The sequence below is a fragment of the Lates calcarifer genome, linkage group LG15, assembly GCF_001640805.2.
Source record: "Lates calcarifer isolate ASB-BC8 linkage group LG15, TLL_Latcal_v3, whole genome shotgun sequence".
NCBI lineage: Eukaryota > Metazoa > Chordata > Actinopteri > Centropomidae > Lates > Lates calcarifer.
In genome coordinates this window covers 12,355,581-12,372,808 of record NC_066847.1, presented here as the reverse complement: position 1 = coordinate 12,372,808, position 17,228 = coordinate 12,355,581, and the positions used below count along the sequence as shown (strand labels likewise).

At 40.9% G+C, this 17,228-nt stretch overlaps 2 protein-coding genes across 5 annotated transcripts; one reads left to right on the top strand and one right to left on the bottom strand.

The window, feature by feature from the left end:
- The first annotated feature begins 404 nt into the window (after positions 1-404).
- rundc3b (RUN domain containing 3b) lies at positions 405-12,298 on the top strand. Of its 3 annotated transcripts, none has more exons than XM_018686126.2 (11): positions 407-755; positions 5,989-6,104; positions 6,605-6,738; positions 7,616-7,701; positions 7,957-8,046; positions 8,910-8,990; positions 9,182-9,356; positions 9,739-9,896; positions 10,333-10,446; positions 10,695-10,816; positions 10,904-12,298. In XM_018686126.2, the coding sequence occupies exons 1-11, from the start codon at positions 661-663 to the stop codon at positions 11,047-11,049; spliced, it is 1,317 nt and encodes a 438-aa protein (XP_018541642.1). In that variant the 5' UTR covers positions 407-660; the 3' UTR covers positions 11,050-12,298. The 3 variants fall into 3 exon arrangements, with proteins under 3 accessions (XP_018541643.1, XP_018541642.1, XP_018541641.1); XM_018686125.2 differs by having other exon boundaries at positions 410-755; positions 10,300-10,446; XM_018686127.2 differs by lacking the exon at positions 10,333-10,446 and having other exon boundaries at positions 405-755.
- On the bottom strand, positions 12,294-17,022 carry slc25a40 (solute carrier family 25 member 40). 2 transcript variants are annotated; one of them, XM_018686130.2, is made up of 10 exons: positions 16,818-17,022; positions 16,493-16,597; positions 15,514-15,573; positions 15,318-15,424; positions 15,144-15,211; positions 14,743-14,867; positions 13,895-14,178; positions 13,717-13,798; positions 13,284-13,364; positions 12,294-13,194 (listed from the first exon to the last, which is right to left on the bottom strand). In XM_018686130.2, the coding sequence occupies exons 2-10, from the start codon at positions 16,590-16,592 to the stop codon at positions 13,061-13,063; spliced, it is 1,041 nt and encodes a 346-aa protein (XP_018541646.1). In that variant the 5' UTR covers positions 16,593-16,597; positions 16,818-17,022; the 3' UTR covers positions 12,294-13,060. The 2 variants fall into 2 exon arrangements, with proteins under 2 accessions (XP_018541646.1, XP_018541647.1); XM_018686131.2 differs by having other exon boundaries at positions 16,954-17,013.
- Between the last annotated feature and the right edge of the window lie 206 nt (positions 17,023-17,228).

The following is a 17,228-nucleotide window of genomic DNA, read 5'->3' as shown; positions in this document are numbered from 1 at the left end:
ACATTTTAGTTTCTGTAAATTTTATCTCTCCTCATAAAGGTCAAAATGTTGTTCTAGTAGGAAAGTAGGCTATTAGTATTGTGATCATTCAAAATAAAAAAGACAAATAATTTCTAAATAAACACACAAACCACTAAGTCCATAAAACCCCTAAAGTAAGAACTAAAGAGGACATGACCTCAGTATTCTTAGTGTTAACAATTAGTCCTGTTAATATAATAACAAACCATCCTAGGATACTAATAGTATCCACCAGCAATGGACCAGTGAGTGTTGACATAAACTGATTTTATGAGCAGGATCTACCTAAAAGAAAGATGTGAATTTAATCCTTTTTTAGTCTCATTCTCTTCATGTCGTCTCATAAATCCAATTATAAACATTTTAAGAAAGAATATTTGTCATTGTTTTGTCACGGTTCATTGCTACAGCCACACGAGCTTTTATTTTGAATGTACGTAAACCAGGAAGTCATCTAACACTTGCTCATAGTGTCTGAGTTCGGCTGAGCAGCGCGTGCTCCTCCGGGCTGACGGAGACAGCTGGTCCTGCCCTGGTGCAGAGGGAGCGGAGGAGCCGGAGCTCGGGCGGAGGGGGTGGTGCTGGACAGAGAGACTGCACACACCGCCTCCGGGCCGCGGCCACGGACACGAGCCGGGGATGGCGTCGCTCGGCGTGGGGCTGCATCTCATCCGAAAGCGGGGAGCGGGCAGGAGCGCCGCGGTGGAGAGGAGGAACCTGCTGACGGTGTGCAGGTGAGGGAGATTCCTCTCACTGATCTCTCTGTTGTTGTTTTTTGTTTCTCGTGACAAGGAGGATGAAACAGCGTCTGCGGCTGAATTCCTTACGGCAGATTTGATAATTCATAATTCCAGACGCAGGCGTTTGTGTGAGGTTTGAGCTTTAAAGGCAGCAGGACTACAACCTCCAGACTCCATCCTTTAATTAGAAATATGACTTAATCTGCACAGAGAGGAAAGTCACTCCGTGTCTGCCGGATGAGTTATATTAAGACATGATTTCACTCGCTGGATGACCTCAGGTAAATGCCCTTACCGTGTTTATTTTTACATTAAAATCGTCTCCTCTCATTCACTCACACACATTCACATGCACACCCACCACCAGCAGCCTCCACCACCCTCCATTAATCATTCAGTGAAAACAGTTCAGTTTTAATTACCTTCACAATCACTTCAGTTTTAGGATTAAGGCCAGGATTTTAGAAACACTCAGTATCCAAATCCCAGAAGAAACAATTAGCAGATTGTCCTGTTTATCATATTTTTATTTTAATGTAGCTGTAATTATGTTTTCTGTAGACTGTATCTGTCTTAGTGCAGGTATAGACACCTCTCAGGAGTATAACTAAATTGGAGAAATGCTAAATACTTTGTTTTAATTACATTTTATCTCAAACTAAAATTTAAAGATACAGATTCTGGAAAACACTACACAAATTAGGTGTTTTTATTGTAGAATATACATTAAATATTCCAAGAAACAGACCGAGGACGTGACCTTGGTCTCCACAGTTTATTCCTCAGTACATTTCTGAGTGATAAGCTCAACAGTACGGAGCATGAGTAATGGATAGAGAGACAGATAATGTACACACATGTCGCCTGCTTCTGTACCAGCTGAAGTGAAAAGCTCTGCTCTGAGTATTGATTTGTGGTCCTTTCAGTGTTGCTGGCAGATGTCAGTAACTGACTGACAGTCCCTGTGGTGCGTTTGAAGCAGACGAGTAGAAAGGGTCAGAGAAAAGGGAACATACAGAGGTGTAGTTTTTTTTTCTCTTTATTTTGGCAGCAAGTAAGTGTAACAGATCAGGAAGCAACCTGATAATAATGCACCACCTGCTCCAGCTGGTGTCTGCTCAGGCTTTTTTTTTTAAACAAAAGAGAAAAAAACAAGGAGACAGCATCATTTTCAGATTCCAGGGTGATCAGGTGTGACTGTATGTGGTATGTCTGCCTCCATTTACGTCAGTGGAAACAGAGGTGAAGGGGAAGTAACTAGACTCAGGTGCTACTTTGCTGACTGGTCTGCTCCTCTCCGAGCGCTTCCTGCCTCCGCAGCAGCCATCGACTCACTGATTGGCACAGAAGTGGAAGAGAGAGAAGGGAGAGAAGAGGGGTGGCAAATTGGCAAAACGATTGAGGAGAGGATGCATTTCACAGAGAAAAGGAAGTGAACACAACACAGCAGAGGGAGGGTAGTAAACACACAGTCTAAGCTTTAAGATCCCAAAAATCCCAGCTTTTCAAATGTGAAGATGTGATACTTTTCTTTCTTATATATGATAGTAAAAATAATGCAGTTTATTCTTTTGGACTGTTGTTTGGATAAAACAAGTAATATAAATGGGAAATTTTAGTTATGCTATCTTTTTGGCTTATTATAGATCATAAGAATAATCAGCAGACTAATTGATGCTTAATTTGCAGCCTTAGTAACACATATTCTGTATTGGCTTGTTCCAGGTCTTTATTTTTTTTTCTTTTTCTTTTTATGACTTAGTGAGATATTTTCCATGTCAAGTTTGGAATCTCACGATGGCATTTCCCTCAGATTTAGTCTGTTTTGTGTCTCTGGAAACTTGAGGATCTTCACTAGAATTTCAAGTTCAGTGGATTTGAACAGTGTCTGTCTGCACAGTGTGAATTCGTATTGACTGGCTGCTCTAGAGAAAAGACTATTAGATCACTGCTGGAAGTGAGAGTGAGATGGAGGATAAGACATTATTGAAGCTGCTGCGATATCCTTCAACACAACTACATATCTGCCATTAAAAAAAAAAAAGATAGATACCACTTGTTTTTTAATCTCATGTTCTCTAGATGCTCTGATCTGTTTCGGCTGATGGGATCTGTTCAAAATACATTAAGAAAAGTAATATGCTCACATTTAACCTGGAACAGCTGTGACCGAAGGCATCAGCCTCTTAATTCATCATAAACGCTGCAGGATTTAGTGTTTGGGCTCCATGTTTGCCTTAACGAAGACTGTAAACATCACCGCAGCTATTTTTATATACACCGTCATTCAGAGCAGCTGAAGCGTCATCCTCATGAATTAGAAATATATCAGTAAGGTGGAGAAGGTGATGAACTGAGAAATGTTTGACTTTGTTTGTAAATGACCTAGGCATTTATGTAAATGGTCTAAATTTAAAAAGATGTCCTCTGTCTGCAGCAGGTCCAGGTCATGTGTCTTAGCCCACAGAAACATCTTTACTTGTTCTGATGCTGTGATAAATGTTTCTCAGCTACTTCAAAGCAGATCACCCTTGTTTCCCAGTGTCCTCTCTACTCTGCTGAAATGGACACTTTCTAATGGCAACCCTCATCCAGGCACTCAGCACTCTGATATGTACGCTAGAGACACTAATGAACCTGACAACCGGTTTTGTTGATGTGCTGTAGGTTTGCGTCCTTCACTACGCGTGTTCTGATGGTTTAATGACACAGCTCTCAAAGATGCTTAATGTTTAGAAAACATTTACATCCAGTGTTGCTTTCAAGTGTTTGGTTTTTCTGTATATTAATGCACTGCACACCCACACAGGTGTTTTCACTTATTCTGGCTGGTCACACCTCACTGGGCCCAGAGCTATACTGGGAATTTGCTGACGTCATCGAACTCACTGTGCTGACGGTAGATAGAGGGCGTTCATGTGACAGCTCTCCCTGAGGTTCCTTCCACTTTTTTCCCGATTAAATACATTTTTAATTTGGCGAGCCGGGCGTGTTTCTGTATATGAATTGAGAGTCTAAGGATACAGGGGGTCATATGCTGTACAGATTGTAAAACCCCTTGAGGAAAACTTGTGATATTAGGCTGTGTAATTCATATTGATTTGACTTGATGTCATTGTGTGTGGTCGCCATGATCTCACCCCCTGAGAGTCAAACAGGCAAGTCAGCGTTTTCTTCTTCCATCATGTGTCCACACAGAGGAAACATAGAAAACACTGCTTCTGTGGTAAAAAGCTGTTGTTCTACACTACCATGCACCTTCTCATTCCGTGGTTTTTCTTTATTTTTTATTATTTTCTACATTGTAGATTAATACTGAAGACATCAAAACTATGCAGGAAGTGTTAAACAAACCAGAATATATTTTATATTCAACCTTTTGTTTTGATGACAGCTTTGCACACACTTGGCATTCTTCTCATTCAGATCCATCAGTTAGTCACCTGGAGTGGTTACATCAGATACAGACAAAGGGCGTCTTGCTGAAGCTAATTTGCAGGGTAGACTTTTAAATCAAGATTAAAACATCTGAAATCTTTGTTGTTGTTAAAGCCACTCTTTTGCTGGTGTAGTAAGTTCCAGTTGTGATTTTAAATCTGGTGGTATGGTGCAGTTAAACATACAGATTCAGAAAGGGGCCAGGAAAAAGATGTACAGACTGATAAAGGCAAAAGAGAAGCATGCTCTCTAAGAGGATTTGTAACTTTATCTCCCCGAGCACACGGTTTCCTTGGAGAAACTTGGTTAACTGACAGTTTGGACACTCCTACACTGGCCTTTTCTACATCTGCTACATTGACTTATCACATTACCTCCAATAATTTTATTATTTACACCTGAGCTTTTCTTACTGTGACATGTCAAAAATGTCCTCTGTAATAAAAGACTCATCCAGAGAGGAAAGTGAATCAGCCACAATAATGATGCCTTAAAGTGGCGTGCTGTTTAAATCACCATTTGTTGTGGAGTTTAAAATGTTACATTTCTGACATGTGTTAGTCACGTCTCTCATTCATAAGTATGTTTGGAAATTCAGAGCACTACTTTTTGAAAAGGGAACAAGCTGATGTTGATTATTGTTGTCAGTTGCCTAGTAACAGGGTTCTTGACTTAAACCACTCAAATACCAATATTGTGTACGCGACTTCAGAAACACAACGTTAGGAGCTACATTTGAATGCAGCATAAGTGAATACACCTGTGTGGGCGGTCATTACTGAAGATGTTTTTAGGCTTTAAAGACCTACTGAATGTCAGGATGTCTGACCCCTAAAGGCATCGCTTCATTTAGTTATTCAACCGTCTTCACAGTGAGATCATTTCTAAGACAAAAACAATCTTACTCATGGAAATGAGCTGCAATTTATCAGGCTTTGGCTACTTTCACAGGAAGCACACTGTGGTCACCCTGCTGCTAAGCAACGAGATAGAGAAGCAGGGTGAGATATGAAGTCAGATTATTTAGTTGAGTTCGAGGGCTGCACACAATTTGGCAGAATGTACAAGACACACACACAGACAAACGCATACACTGCAGCCTCATCCATTAACTCTCCTTCCTGCCTAATTAGTTGAAACCAGATTAGGCAGAGTCATTCGTGCACATGACTGTCTTAGTGGGCTGTACATTATGACTAGTTTCATCACAGGAGATTAATCAGAGGCTCATTACAACCACAGAGGCCAGATGTGTTTATTTTCTTTGTCTCGTGATTGGCGACAGAAAGAAAATAGACACAGCAGTATTTGTCTTATGTTAATTAAGATGATTCCTATTCTTGTTTCCTTTGTTTGTTTGTTCTTGTGTGCGTTTGTTAAAATGTAGATTACCAGTCTGAGTGTGTGACATCATTCAGTCTGGGATTGGGCAGCAACAAAGACAATAGTGGATACATGGCTGTCACTGCAGAAGAATGGTGATAGATCTCTCAAACATTTAAAGGGATACTCCAGAGGGCATGTCCATGAATTAAGGAGGTTCACAGTAAACAGATTTTTAAAAAGACTGGTAATAATCAAGGCAGCAGACACTGAGATTTCCTGACTTTTAGTCTCTGGTCCCTGTCAGCCACCAGAAAAGCTTGATCCTAGATTTCCTTTTGCTTTTTGTAATAAAATCCTGCTGTCATCCTCTTTGCTACATATTCTATGTGTGAAATTGGTGTAGTTGCCCTTTAAGCTGCAGGTCCTTTAACTGTTTTTTAATACCATTATCTTATGTGTTCAGGTTTTCAGTGAAGACTCTGCTGGACCGCTCCTGTTTTGAGACAATAGATGACTCATCTCCAGAGTTCATCAACTTTGTTTCCATCTTGGAGCATATCCTCAATCATCGACTTAAAGGTAAAAAAAAAGAGAAAGAAAGAAACCTGCTCCTTGTCCACATGCAAATATGCAGAAAATAAAAACACGTCACTAAAATTCACCTCAACCAAGCAGTCTGTACAAACGTGCAATGTTAAAATTGCAAAGGACAACATGATTTTTCTGTCAGTTTTTGTCTTCAGTGGATTGTTGGTAGGAGAGTGACAGGAAACATAGGGAGAGAGAAAGAGAGAGGGATGATGTGTGATATCTGTCCCCAGCTGGTAATGAGCAGGGGATGTTACGGTTGCGTGTCGACCCATCAGGACACCCCGATGTGCAAAACATCAGTGTGAAATTGCAGTGACTCATCGTCAATCTGAGGTTTAGGTAGTGATCAGCATTTAATTTCCCTTTAATGAGATGAGTATCAAGTATGGACACTGGTGGAAAGTATTAGGTTGGACTTTGAAAATATATTAAGTCCGGTTAGTGTATGAATTCAGATGCACACTCAAACCTCTGTTTCTCTCTCTCAGGTCAGACGACTTGGTTCGGCTATGAGAGTCCACGGAGCTTTTGGGATTACATAAAAGCAGCCTGCACTAAAGTCCCTCATAATTGCATTCGAAGCATCGAGAGCATGGAGAACGTGCGATCATCAAGAGCGAAGGTGAGGCTAAAACCATCATGGGCTTATCAGATTTAATTATCTTTAAAATAAGAGAACTTGGATCCCAAAAAACAATCGCAGAGAATACATTTGGCATTTATTTATTATTTGACAAATATCATTTTTATATACACAGCACTGCATCTTCTGCTTTGAGCATGAATGTATCCTGACCTACAACACATATACACACAATGCAGAATCAGACATTTGTGTTTTAAGCTTATTTTTCATTATCCTCTTAGAAAAAGAACAAAGGGAACGCTGTCAAAAAAAAATCTCCAGTTCTCTTTCCCTGAGGGTAAGAGAACAAACAACTGGGGCTAACGTTGTTCTGTGAACCAGGCTGAAGGTGAGAACAAGACTCACTGTCTCTCACCCTTGGAGGTCGTGAACTCCGGCAGGATTTTCTGGAATCAGAGAAATCAGCTGCTTTGCTTTTAAAACAGAAAGGCAGTTTTGAAATTACAATGTTTTACTTTTCAACATGTTTCGGAAAGGTTTTCCACAGTTTCTACCTGACGTTAACAGCCAATTAATCAAGGCATGTATGTCCTTTGATATATAATATATAATGGCATTTTGGGCAATGCTTATTTGTCTTTTGGTTGATTGGTCCACCTCTGTGGTCCAGACTGAAATATCACAGCAACTATCAAATGGATTGCTTTGAGATTTTGTGCAGACATTCATGATTTTCAGGAGGAGAAATCCTACAGATCTTGATGATCCCATACTTTTCCTGTAGCACCACCAGCAGGTCAAAGTTTTCACTGATTCTGTGTAGACTCTTAGTCTTGTTACTCTGTTTAGTGTGTTACTGGCTGATGTTAGAAGCTTCTACTAACAGTTCAGTGTTTCTGTCCTCTCTCTGCAGGGCAGGGCGTGGATCAGAGTGGTCCTGATGGAGAAAAGACTGTCAGAGTACATCTCATCTGCACTGAGGGAATTCAAAACCACCAGGTCTTTATGTTGATGCTCATACACACACACACATTTTTCCACTCAACCCAGTAACAAATGGTTTATCAAAGCAAGTGTGTTTATAAAGGGTCTCTCTCCAACGTCAGCATGCAGTAGGTTAATTTAGACCTTCAGGCAGTCAGCGTTATCAGAGGCATCTTGCCGCTGCCTCAGTCTGCTCTGCTTTTTAGACAAGATCTAGAGGAGTGTGAGCTGAATTCTTGCCAGTAATTTGTGTACATGTGTCGACTCCAGGAGGTTTTATGAGGACGGAGCGATCGTGCTGGGAGAGGAGGCGGGGCTGTTAGCAGACATGCTCATCGGACTCAACACCATCGACTTCAGGTACTAATCAGGTTGTGTTGTTTCTGACTCAGTCAGTCCTGCTTTCTCTCCCTGAAACACATTTTTGGGAAAGGGTTGTTGAAAAAATAGCAATCCCTTTAACAATTTTGAAGGTGATCCAAAAGGCTGTCAACTTAATAGAGTTGCAACAGACAATATTTCAGTGGCTGCTTCACTTGAAAAGAAATACATCACATATTTAATATTAAATAATATATAGGAAGTGGACAGCTAGAACTGGAACTACTTTACATTTCTGAGGTGTTTAATCTAGACAAACAGTATTTAGTCACTGTGGTGAGCAGACCTAAGTGTGTTTCATTCAGTTCTTACAGGGGCCCCTGGTTGGACCAATGGTCCTCCTGGCTCTTGCAGTTTTCCTGTGTTATTTTGTACATATGTTTCCAGGTTTTTTGACACTTTTCCCCAAGCCACATGTCATGATTTTGCATTGTTTACAGCTGATGCATCAGCAGTGAGCTAAGTAAATATCTGGATGGCGATTAGCATTTTTATGAGTTTTTTAAGGCCAGGGGGACCAAGTGGCCAGACAGTTGCTGTCTGAATTGCTGGAGCCTCAGTTTCAAACATTGCAGAATGATGTGATGGGGCAAAGAGGGAAAGCTTTAAAAAATAAATCAAATGCAGGAACATTTGCAAGTCATTGAACGTCCCATGGAGTTAAACCAACCATTAAAGTTGCAAATCAACTAAGTGACTTTGTGAGACGTAGCCAAGTGAGGGAGGACACCAAGAGACCTTTACATTTACAGCTCATGATATTGCATGTGATTTGTTAGCATCTCATACTGCCACATACTGTAAGAGACAGTGCTCTGATTCATCTTGTCTTCTCTCTGAAGCTTCTGTCTGAAAGGGGAGGGTCTGGACGGCAGCTGCCCCGCTGTGATCGACTACACGCCTTACCTGAAGTTCACTCAGAAGTATGTCAGGTCAAACAGCACCCATTACACAGTTCATCGTCAATGTACTGCATAACAGGGTTCACCCAGTTTATTGCAGTTCGATAGGGGGACAGTGTTTATGGGAGATACAGTCCACTGGGTACTGTTTTCCTGCCACTGCGGTATAGGATTTGTACTAATGTGAGACTATACTGTGGTTTCCTGTGCAGCGCAGACAGCATCAGCAGTGACGAGGAGGAGATGAGGACTGTGGGGAGCAGCGGCAGCGAGAGCAGCACGCCCGACAAAGCCGCCACGGCCGCCTCCATCTTCACCGAGCAGAGCAACCTGGTCAGCAAGTGCAAACGCTTTGAGCAGAAGTATCGCATGGCGCTGGAGCAGAAGGTATCACCCAGCTGTGTTTTTATAAGAGTGTTTTTCCTTGATGGATGAATTGGATGGTAATATATGCCAGTGTGACATTTCCCTTGATGTCTGCATAATAATTAGAGGCTTGAGTTGTGAAATGCCAGGAGGAAATAGGTCCTGTGAAGAGCACTTTTTCGGACACAAACACACATTGAGCTTGATGTTCTTTCTTGCATATAAAACATCCGTAATATGTCTTTTCCTCTGTGGCTGCAGCTGTTAGTCTCTGCTCTGTGGCTGTTTCATTTGCTTTGAGCGAAAACAAAGAATTTTGCTGAGCAGAATACAGCAGTGCCCCCGTGGCATTAAACAAACAAGATGACAAAACAGAGTGTACGTGTATGTTTGTTTGCCTCAGAGTTACCTGGAAGAGCTGGTCCGTCTACGAGAAGCCCAGCTGTCGGAGGCCGTGTCTCACAACAAAGCTCTTCAGCAGAGCCTGGCAGACACACACCTCTCTCACACGCTGGAGAAGGAACAGCTTAAGTACATCATACTGGAACTACAAGACCAACTGTGAGCTCATTCTCCTCTATGTGTGTGTGTGTGTGTGTATTTGTGTTTATCAGCTAGTGCTTGTGAGGTCGCTGACGATAAGGTGGGAAGAATTTTGCAGCAGATCCAGCTGTGAAGTTGACATTCAGGACACAGCGAGACGCCTGGAGGTTGCAGGTGGTTTGTTATTTGGATGTTGCTGAATCAATCGCACTCAGGGCTGCTTTAAGCCGAGAAGAAAAGCTGCATCAGCAACTGTGTCTTTCCCATTAATGTCCTCATCTGTGGGAAAAACCCCTCTCGGTTTGGAGTCACCGCCAGACTGAGTCTTTTTTTGTTATTTCTCACTGCTCCTTTTTTATATTTGAAGAGTTTGTTTAGTCAATAAATTGTTTCTAGTCTGGACACTGACCGTTGTTTTTAGGACGGTGCTGAAGAACAATGATTTGCGGTCCAGACAGGAGTTGACAGCCCATCTGACCAATCAGTGGCCGTCACCGGACGCCTTGGATGCCAACGCTGTTGCCTTGGACACGCTGCTGTACAGGAAGCGCACGGGACAGTGGGAGGAGTATGTAGATGAGCTTCCAAGTTTAGTTTGGTTGTGTGTGTATTACTGCAGCTGATGATTATTACGCCGTTGCTGACATTAATTTACAATGTATCTGGGATCCAGTTACAGCAGATGTTTGGTATTTTTCTTATTAAATGATTCAGGTGAATTAATCAATCATAAAAATGGCTGCTGAATAATTTTCTGTTCCTGTCAGGAATAGTTATGTTCACGAACTTGGCTGATCCTCTGTCTTCTCTTTGCAGGAAGAGTTTCCAGAGTCTGGAGCAGCTGTCTGCAGAAATGAGCCTCTCTCAGACTTCTCTCGAACCGTCAAACACGCTGAGTCTGGAGGCCAAGCAGGCCAGCACACGGTGGCCTCACCAAGGTACGTTTCCTTCTGCTAGTAAGCGCTGCCTGTCAGTGAGGTCTCTGTTCTGATTTGAGTACTAATCACGTGTACCATCCCATTCAGACAAAGAGGAAACTCCTTCTCTCAGAGGTCTGTGTGGCTCCCTGACCTCAGTTGCCAGCTACAAGTCTCTGGCCAGCCTGAAGTCCAGTGAGTGTTTGGCTAGTCCTGCAACGGAGGTCAGCAGCCCAGGCATCACTCCTTCATAGGGAATGAAGAGCTTGCAAAATAATAATAATAAAAAAAAACAGATCACTACCAGGGCCAGACAATCCAGGAACTTTCTCAATGTAGGTGATGTTGATTTGCTGTTTGTAAAAGTTTACGTTCTGTATGTGGAGCCCAGAGCTTGAACAGATGAACATCAGGTTTACAAGCTGAGAATTTGGGGTAGCATCTTCTTTGAATTGAACCAGCTCCATCAGACCGAGTCATGTCTTACAAACATACCTTTGAGTTGAAACACTACTCAAAGTCTGACTTAGTACAGAGGATCTAGAGAGCTTCATAAGATCCCTCTGTATGTGTTTGGTTTTTGTTTTGTAGGTGTTTTTATCTGTGGAGCATTGTCTTTTGATTTCTTTCTCAGAAACAGAATAATAGAGAGTTAATGTATGCATTACTGTTTCATTTTACAGTATTGAAAAGATAGTGACGGGCTAGTGTGTCTTCACTACTCTTGAAGGTTTTACTGCATGCTAAAAATACAGAATGTCAGTTCTGAGTCTAGGAGGAAACATAAATCGGTGTAAGCCTTGGTCTTTGTTAGATCTCGAGGAATTGTTTCCTGGAGTTAAAGGGATCCTTTAATATCCTCTGTGCTGTTACTGCTGCCACTGAATTACAATAATAGTTTTTTTAATCTTCTCATTTTGTTGATTTGTGATGGTGAATGTACCTTCACTTTTGTCACATTATGTTACAGTGTTTTGCATAATGTAGTCTCACGTTTTGTTCTTGGGTGTAAATGTTCTTTTGGTTTCTAATTTTTTTTTTTAATGTTACTGAGATGTTGTTGTGCATACTGCAGTATCACGTGGTTTGTTCTCAGGTACTGACCACTATGTTTAATAATCACCCTTCAGTTCTGGGTTTAGTTTAAAGTTTAGCTTTAGACTATTGTTGTTATTCCCTTTAACTGTCCAAATGCAGTATTTTACTTTAACGGCTAGTTACCACAAATAGATCATTCCTTAAACAATGGTCTGTGTTAGGACTCAGTAATGAATATCTTGCAAGAGATATTCTCAGAATGAGATACAAGTGTATTTACAGAATATCAGTATGATGTAATTAGTATTATTATGGACTAGTCGGGTACCTCAACACTGAACTCATCACTTTGCCTTTAGCTCATTCCAGCAGTCATTTGCACAGACATACAGCAGATGTTTTATTGGATTTCTTTGCCTTTTTACCCTTGATTTTGAATAAACTCCACTTGCTAAAACAGTGAAAGTTTGCTACTGATAACTTGAATTTATTGTACACAATGAACAGGTATGGTGAAGCAGCTTAAATGAAGTCAATGAATGAAAAGAATTTCAGAAGAAATTTGAGGCATCACATTTTCATAATAGTTCACACGTGTCACAGTCCTCTTCTGCGGTCTCTTATCAAACTGATAAAAAAAACACTCTCTTAACTTTACACTTCACTTCTGTGTGTGTGTGTGTGTTTGTCTTTCTGACATAAACACATGTATTCTTCACAGCTTACAGAGGGTCGGAGTGGAAGTGCAAAAACATTAAGATCCTCTCTTGGTGTCGGGAAAGAACATTGACACACACAAAGGAATAAAATCAGGATTAATCTTACATTTCTAATGTAAGGGCTTCAGGCACAGTGCACATACAGCCAGTGATGAAATTACCAATTATTAATAAAACTGTGGCTGCCATCTGCTGGTTACTAAATGCATCTAACATCACGTAATTTGAACACTGATAAAATGAAATAAATTCTTCTCAGTTGTGCACACAGGATTTATAGCAGTGAACATAAGAACAAGGAACTTTAAATTATAAATACTATAATAAAAAGCTTTTACTATAAATGTATCCATAATTTTTTTTGCAGAAAAGTGTCAAGCAGTTTATTTTTAATTTCTTTTTCTGCTTGTTTTTGCTTCAATTTGGCAACATTAGCTTTTCCCTCCCAGGTACAGTGTAGCAGTATTCATAGTGGTGTCTGGTTTGAAGAGAAATGACCAATAAACTATCAGGTGTTACTGGTCTGCAGCGGCCTCAGTATCCTCTCCTGGTTGTGCTTGTGGAAAAAGGCCTTTCCGAACTCATAAGTGCTGATCATGATGGCGCAGGCCGGGGCCACTTTGATCAGCCTGGGGAGGAAACCTGGCAGAGAGAGAACAGATAAGAGGTTAAGATGTCATTCAGTAAAATAAAACTAAAATGATTCACAGAATGCCCCCGACAGTGTTTACCTGCAAACAGTCCAACAAAGCCGTCCTGAGCCACAATCCTCCTCATCACACTGAAGGTGGAGGATGAGACCTGACATGACACTGACGAGACAAGGGCACCAGTCAACAGAACTCCATTTGAACCTACAGTAGTGTCAGTAATGTAGAAGAGTGGTTCCCAACCTTTTTTGTCTGATATACCCCCACAGTACTGTCAGAGCTCACAGTTTATGGTTTTCTGCGTACAATGACAATAAATATGCCCAAGATCTACTTGACAACAAATTATGATCCTATTTATGTGTTGATTTTCCTCCTTAACACAAATATATGAATGTATTTGTTTTTACAAAATCATAATTTCTAGTTTTTTTAATTAGGTGAACCACTCCAAAATTTTCATGTAACACTGGTTGGGAATCACATAACAATAAAGAATGAATGCCGTAATTACAATTCCTTGCTTGTAGCTCTCCCAGCTCCACCTGCCTTCTTGTTTTGACAACATCAAAAGGTAACGTTACAATGGACGCAATCTATAAGAAACAAAAATGAATCATCAAACAACAGATCACAGTTTACTTGAACCAATGTGATATTTTCTGTCAAGTTGTGGTTGCTGGTGCACTCACAGAGCCAGACACCGCTCCAGATATGAAGGTGATGGTGAATGTGGGTTCTCTGGTGTTGTACCGTTCACACAGCCAACTCTTGCCCTTCTCGTAGTTGTACCAGTACACGGCTGAGAAGGGCACGTCTCTGAGCAGCGTGGGTCCCAGACCTCTCCACAGAGACAGCCAGCCCTCCGTCTCCACTGCCGAACGGATGCAGTCGGTCAGCTCCCTGTACGACTGTTTTTGAGACTGCAGCTTAGTGCGGATCAGCTCCAGGGGACTGATCACTGTCGCTGAACCCACTGACAAAGACAGAGATAACATGTAGAAGGAATAAATCCTATTCTATGTCCTTTATAGAAAAGGACATCAACAAAAGCTTCATCATCACTGAAAGACATTTTTCATTTTATTTAAAAATGTAGTGTCACTTAATGAAATTATTAACACATGCTTTTTTTATTCTGTTTTTAATAACTACTTACAGGCATTTATTAAAAAGTCAGCCAGTCAGGGTCACAATATCTCACATAGACTTTTCGCAATGATATCTAGTGTCGGATGAAATTACGGACACCCAGGGCTGAAGGGCAAAAAGTATGGGTGGTTGCCCTTGGAAACTGATCTGGTAATTAAATCACCAACATCATTAAAACACTGCTTTAAGTGAGCAAAGCTGAGATGAACTCATATTCTGATAATAATGACTGAACAGATGCCTTTTCACACATAATGTTTTTGTTAAATAGACATGTTCCATTCTGTAAACAATCAGTATTAATTGATGTTAAAGCTTTTGCCTGTCAATCTGTGACAGCTAGAATCTGTCCTGTTGTCCTCAGTGATGGGACAGCAGAGAAGCTCACCTCTAGCGATAGCTCCTGCCAGTAGAGGAGCTTCCTCAGCGTGGGCGCCCATCCTGACCCTGAGTGCTGCACACAGCTGGTCATAACACGTGAAGTAGATCACTGTAGCTGGGACTGCCATCACGCTAGAGACAGCACATTTGAAAATTAAACACAAATTTACAGATTATTCCAGGCAGGCACAAAAACAACACAAATAAATTAATAAACGTGATTTCTTAAAGAAATGATAATACTAGAAAACCTTAGGTAGTTTGCCACTAATCGGTTTAACTTCAAAAGAAAGCACCCTTAATGAGTGCATCAACTTCAGACTAAATGACTGTTGACCGACCACATATTTTCCATATCTTGGGGAGTAAACACAGTGAAAAAAAGCACACAGAAGACTTTGCACTCACAGAGTTGGAGGCAGACCACTCCACAATGCCTTTATTCCCTCACAGCGCACAATCTTGACAAAGGCATCCTGCAGAGATACAGAGGATAGAGTCATTTTTTAAGAATCATAATATGACTGTTGTCATATTGTTACAAGCAACAGGTATGTCAATCTTATTTATTTATTTTTTTACCAGTGTGCCATTGAAGTGACCGGGAGCTTTGTACCAGGCCTTGGAGTTGCCATTTTCACACACACATATGTGGTCCATGAGTCCATTACAGTAGACGAAACATTTACCTGAATATTGAACACACACACGTGATCATCTAATGTTTGTTGTACCATGGGGCCATAATACTACAACAATGAGCCCACATTTACTATACCTTTGGGGAATGGATTCTTCTGTGCTTGAAGTCTAATCTTCACAACATCCAAAGGTGTGACTGAAAAATTGAAAAAGATCACATTACTATCGACCATTTTCTGAAGCAAAACTGATTTTTGGGGTGTTTTCCAACTTTTCAGGAAACATGTAATTTTAATTTATTTCATCACACTATGAATATTTACATGAGTACTTGATCCAGATTAGTATAATATATCAGTGTGGACATCAAGTAATCTTTTGTTCTGTGAGAGTTTGATATATCAGCATCAGCTATTTAAATGCAATATGCTTTCACAGTAACGTATCTCTGTGAAGATTCGCAGTCATCCAGGTCATGGTATACGATTAGTTTCCTTTGGGTTCTTGAAGATGGAGAGTCCAAGTCATTTGACCCCTTGTGGGGTCATTAACACCTTAAGAGTTATTTAGGTCACATGAGTTGTCGACCCAGCTGGCCATCATCTAAGACATTAAGTGTCACATGAGGCACGCTGTAAATGGGTGTTAGGCTACTTGGAGAGGGATCTAAAGAATGCATTGTAAGTGACTGATAAGTGCTGTCTTAGACCACCTCCTGTGATTAGTGATGGTCGTTCTAGTTTGATATATTGTGAAGCTTATGCCTGGGTGCTTTGTCTTTAGGGTGGACAAGTTTCCATCTCAGTGTGTTACTGGACTTGAAGTGCACAGGGATGCCAGACTATTTCCTCTGACATCCTCCTGAGTGAACCTGATGTTGCTGTCTACTGCCCTGATGCGGTCTGTGGAGGTTTCCACTTCCTGTGTTTTGATTTTTCTCCAGGTGTCATCCACTGACCTAAAACAGTGGTTTGGAACAGTTCCTGCAAAGGCTGTTACAAAAGACTACTGTTTGTCAGTTTCCTCTCAAGTCTAAGATTTTGGTACAAAACAGCAATGTAGTTCTTTAAAAGAAAATGACAACATATGACAGATGTTAAGTCTGGGTGTCTCACCAAACAGAGATGTGAGGATGGCTCCGGAGCAGGACGCCACCATCTGCTGGAGTGGAGTAATGCCATTACTGGCACCAGGAGCAGTACTTTGACCATTCATAATGTCTTCATAAAACACAAAGACACAACCCGACATTAGACCTCTCTTAATATGTACTTTAGTTATCATGTATACCAGAACTTGTTTTACCAACTGAACTAATTAGTGGCCACAGAAACGCTGGCATAGTTATTATTATTATCCCACGAGCTGTATCAGTACATGATGAGCAGAGGAGCTATCATGCTAACCAGTATTAGCCAATTAGCTATGCCATCTTCCTACCTGCTAAAGCTTCTCAGCGTCCACTACGTCTTCTATGAGCACACACATCCCTCTCGGGTTTTTTAGTTTCCTAACAGTGCGGGAGTTAGTGCTGTCCTACAGTCTATAACAGAAAATTAAACACGTGTGTACGTACAGGGGTCTGTAACTCCAGCTATCTCTGTTTACACGGCAAACATTACATGATGACATTTGTTTCGTAATATTAATTTCAGTTGAGCACATTCTTAGACTTTTTACTTTTACATTAAAGGCAATAAAGAATATAACCATACCGTCCGTTTAGAACATAAAATATTTTTGTAAATGGCACAATTTCTTGATAGATTATTTAATGCGTCTACATATTTTATATTGTACTTTACAGTAATGCGGAAACATCGGATTCAAACACAAAGGGGGTGTTTACTT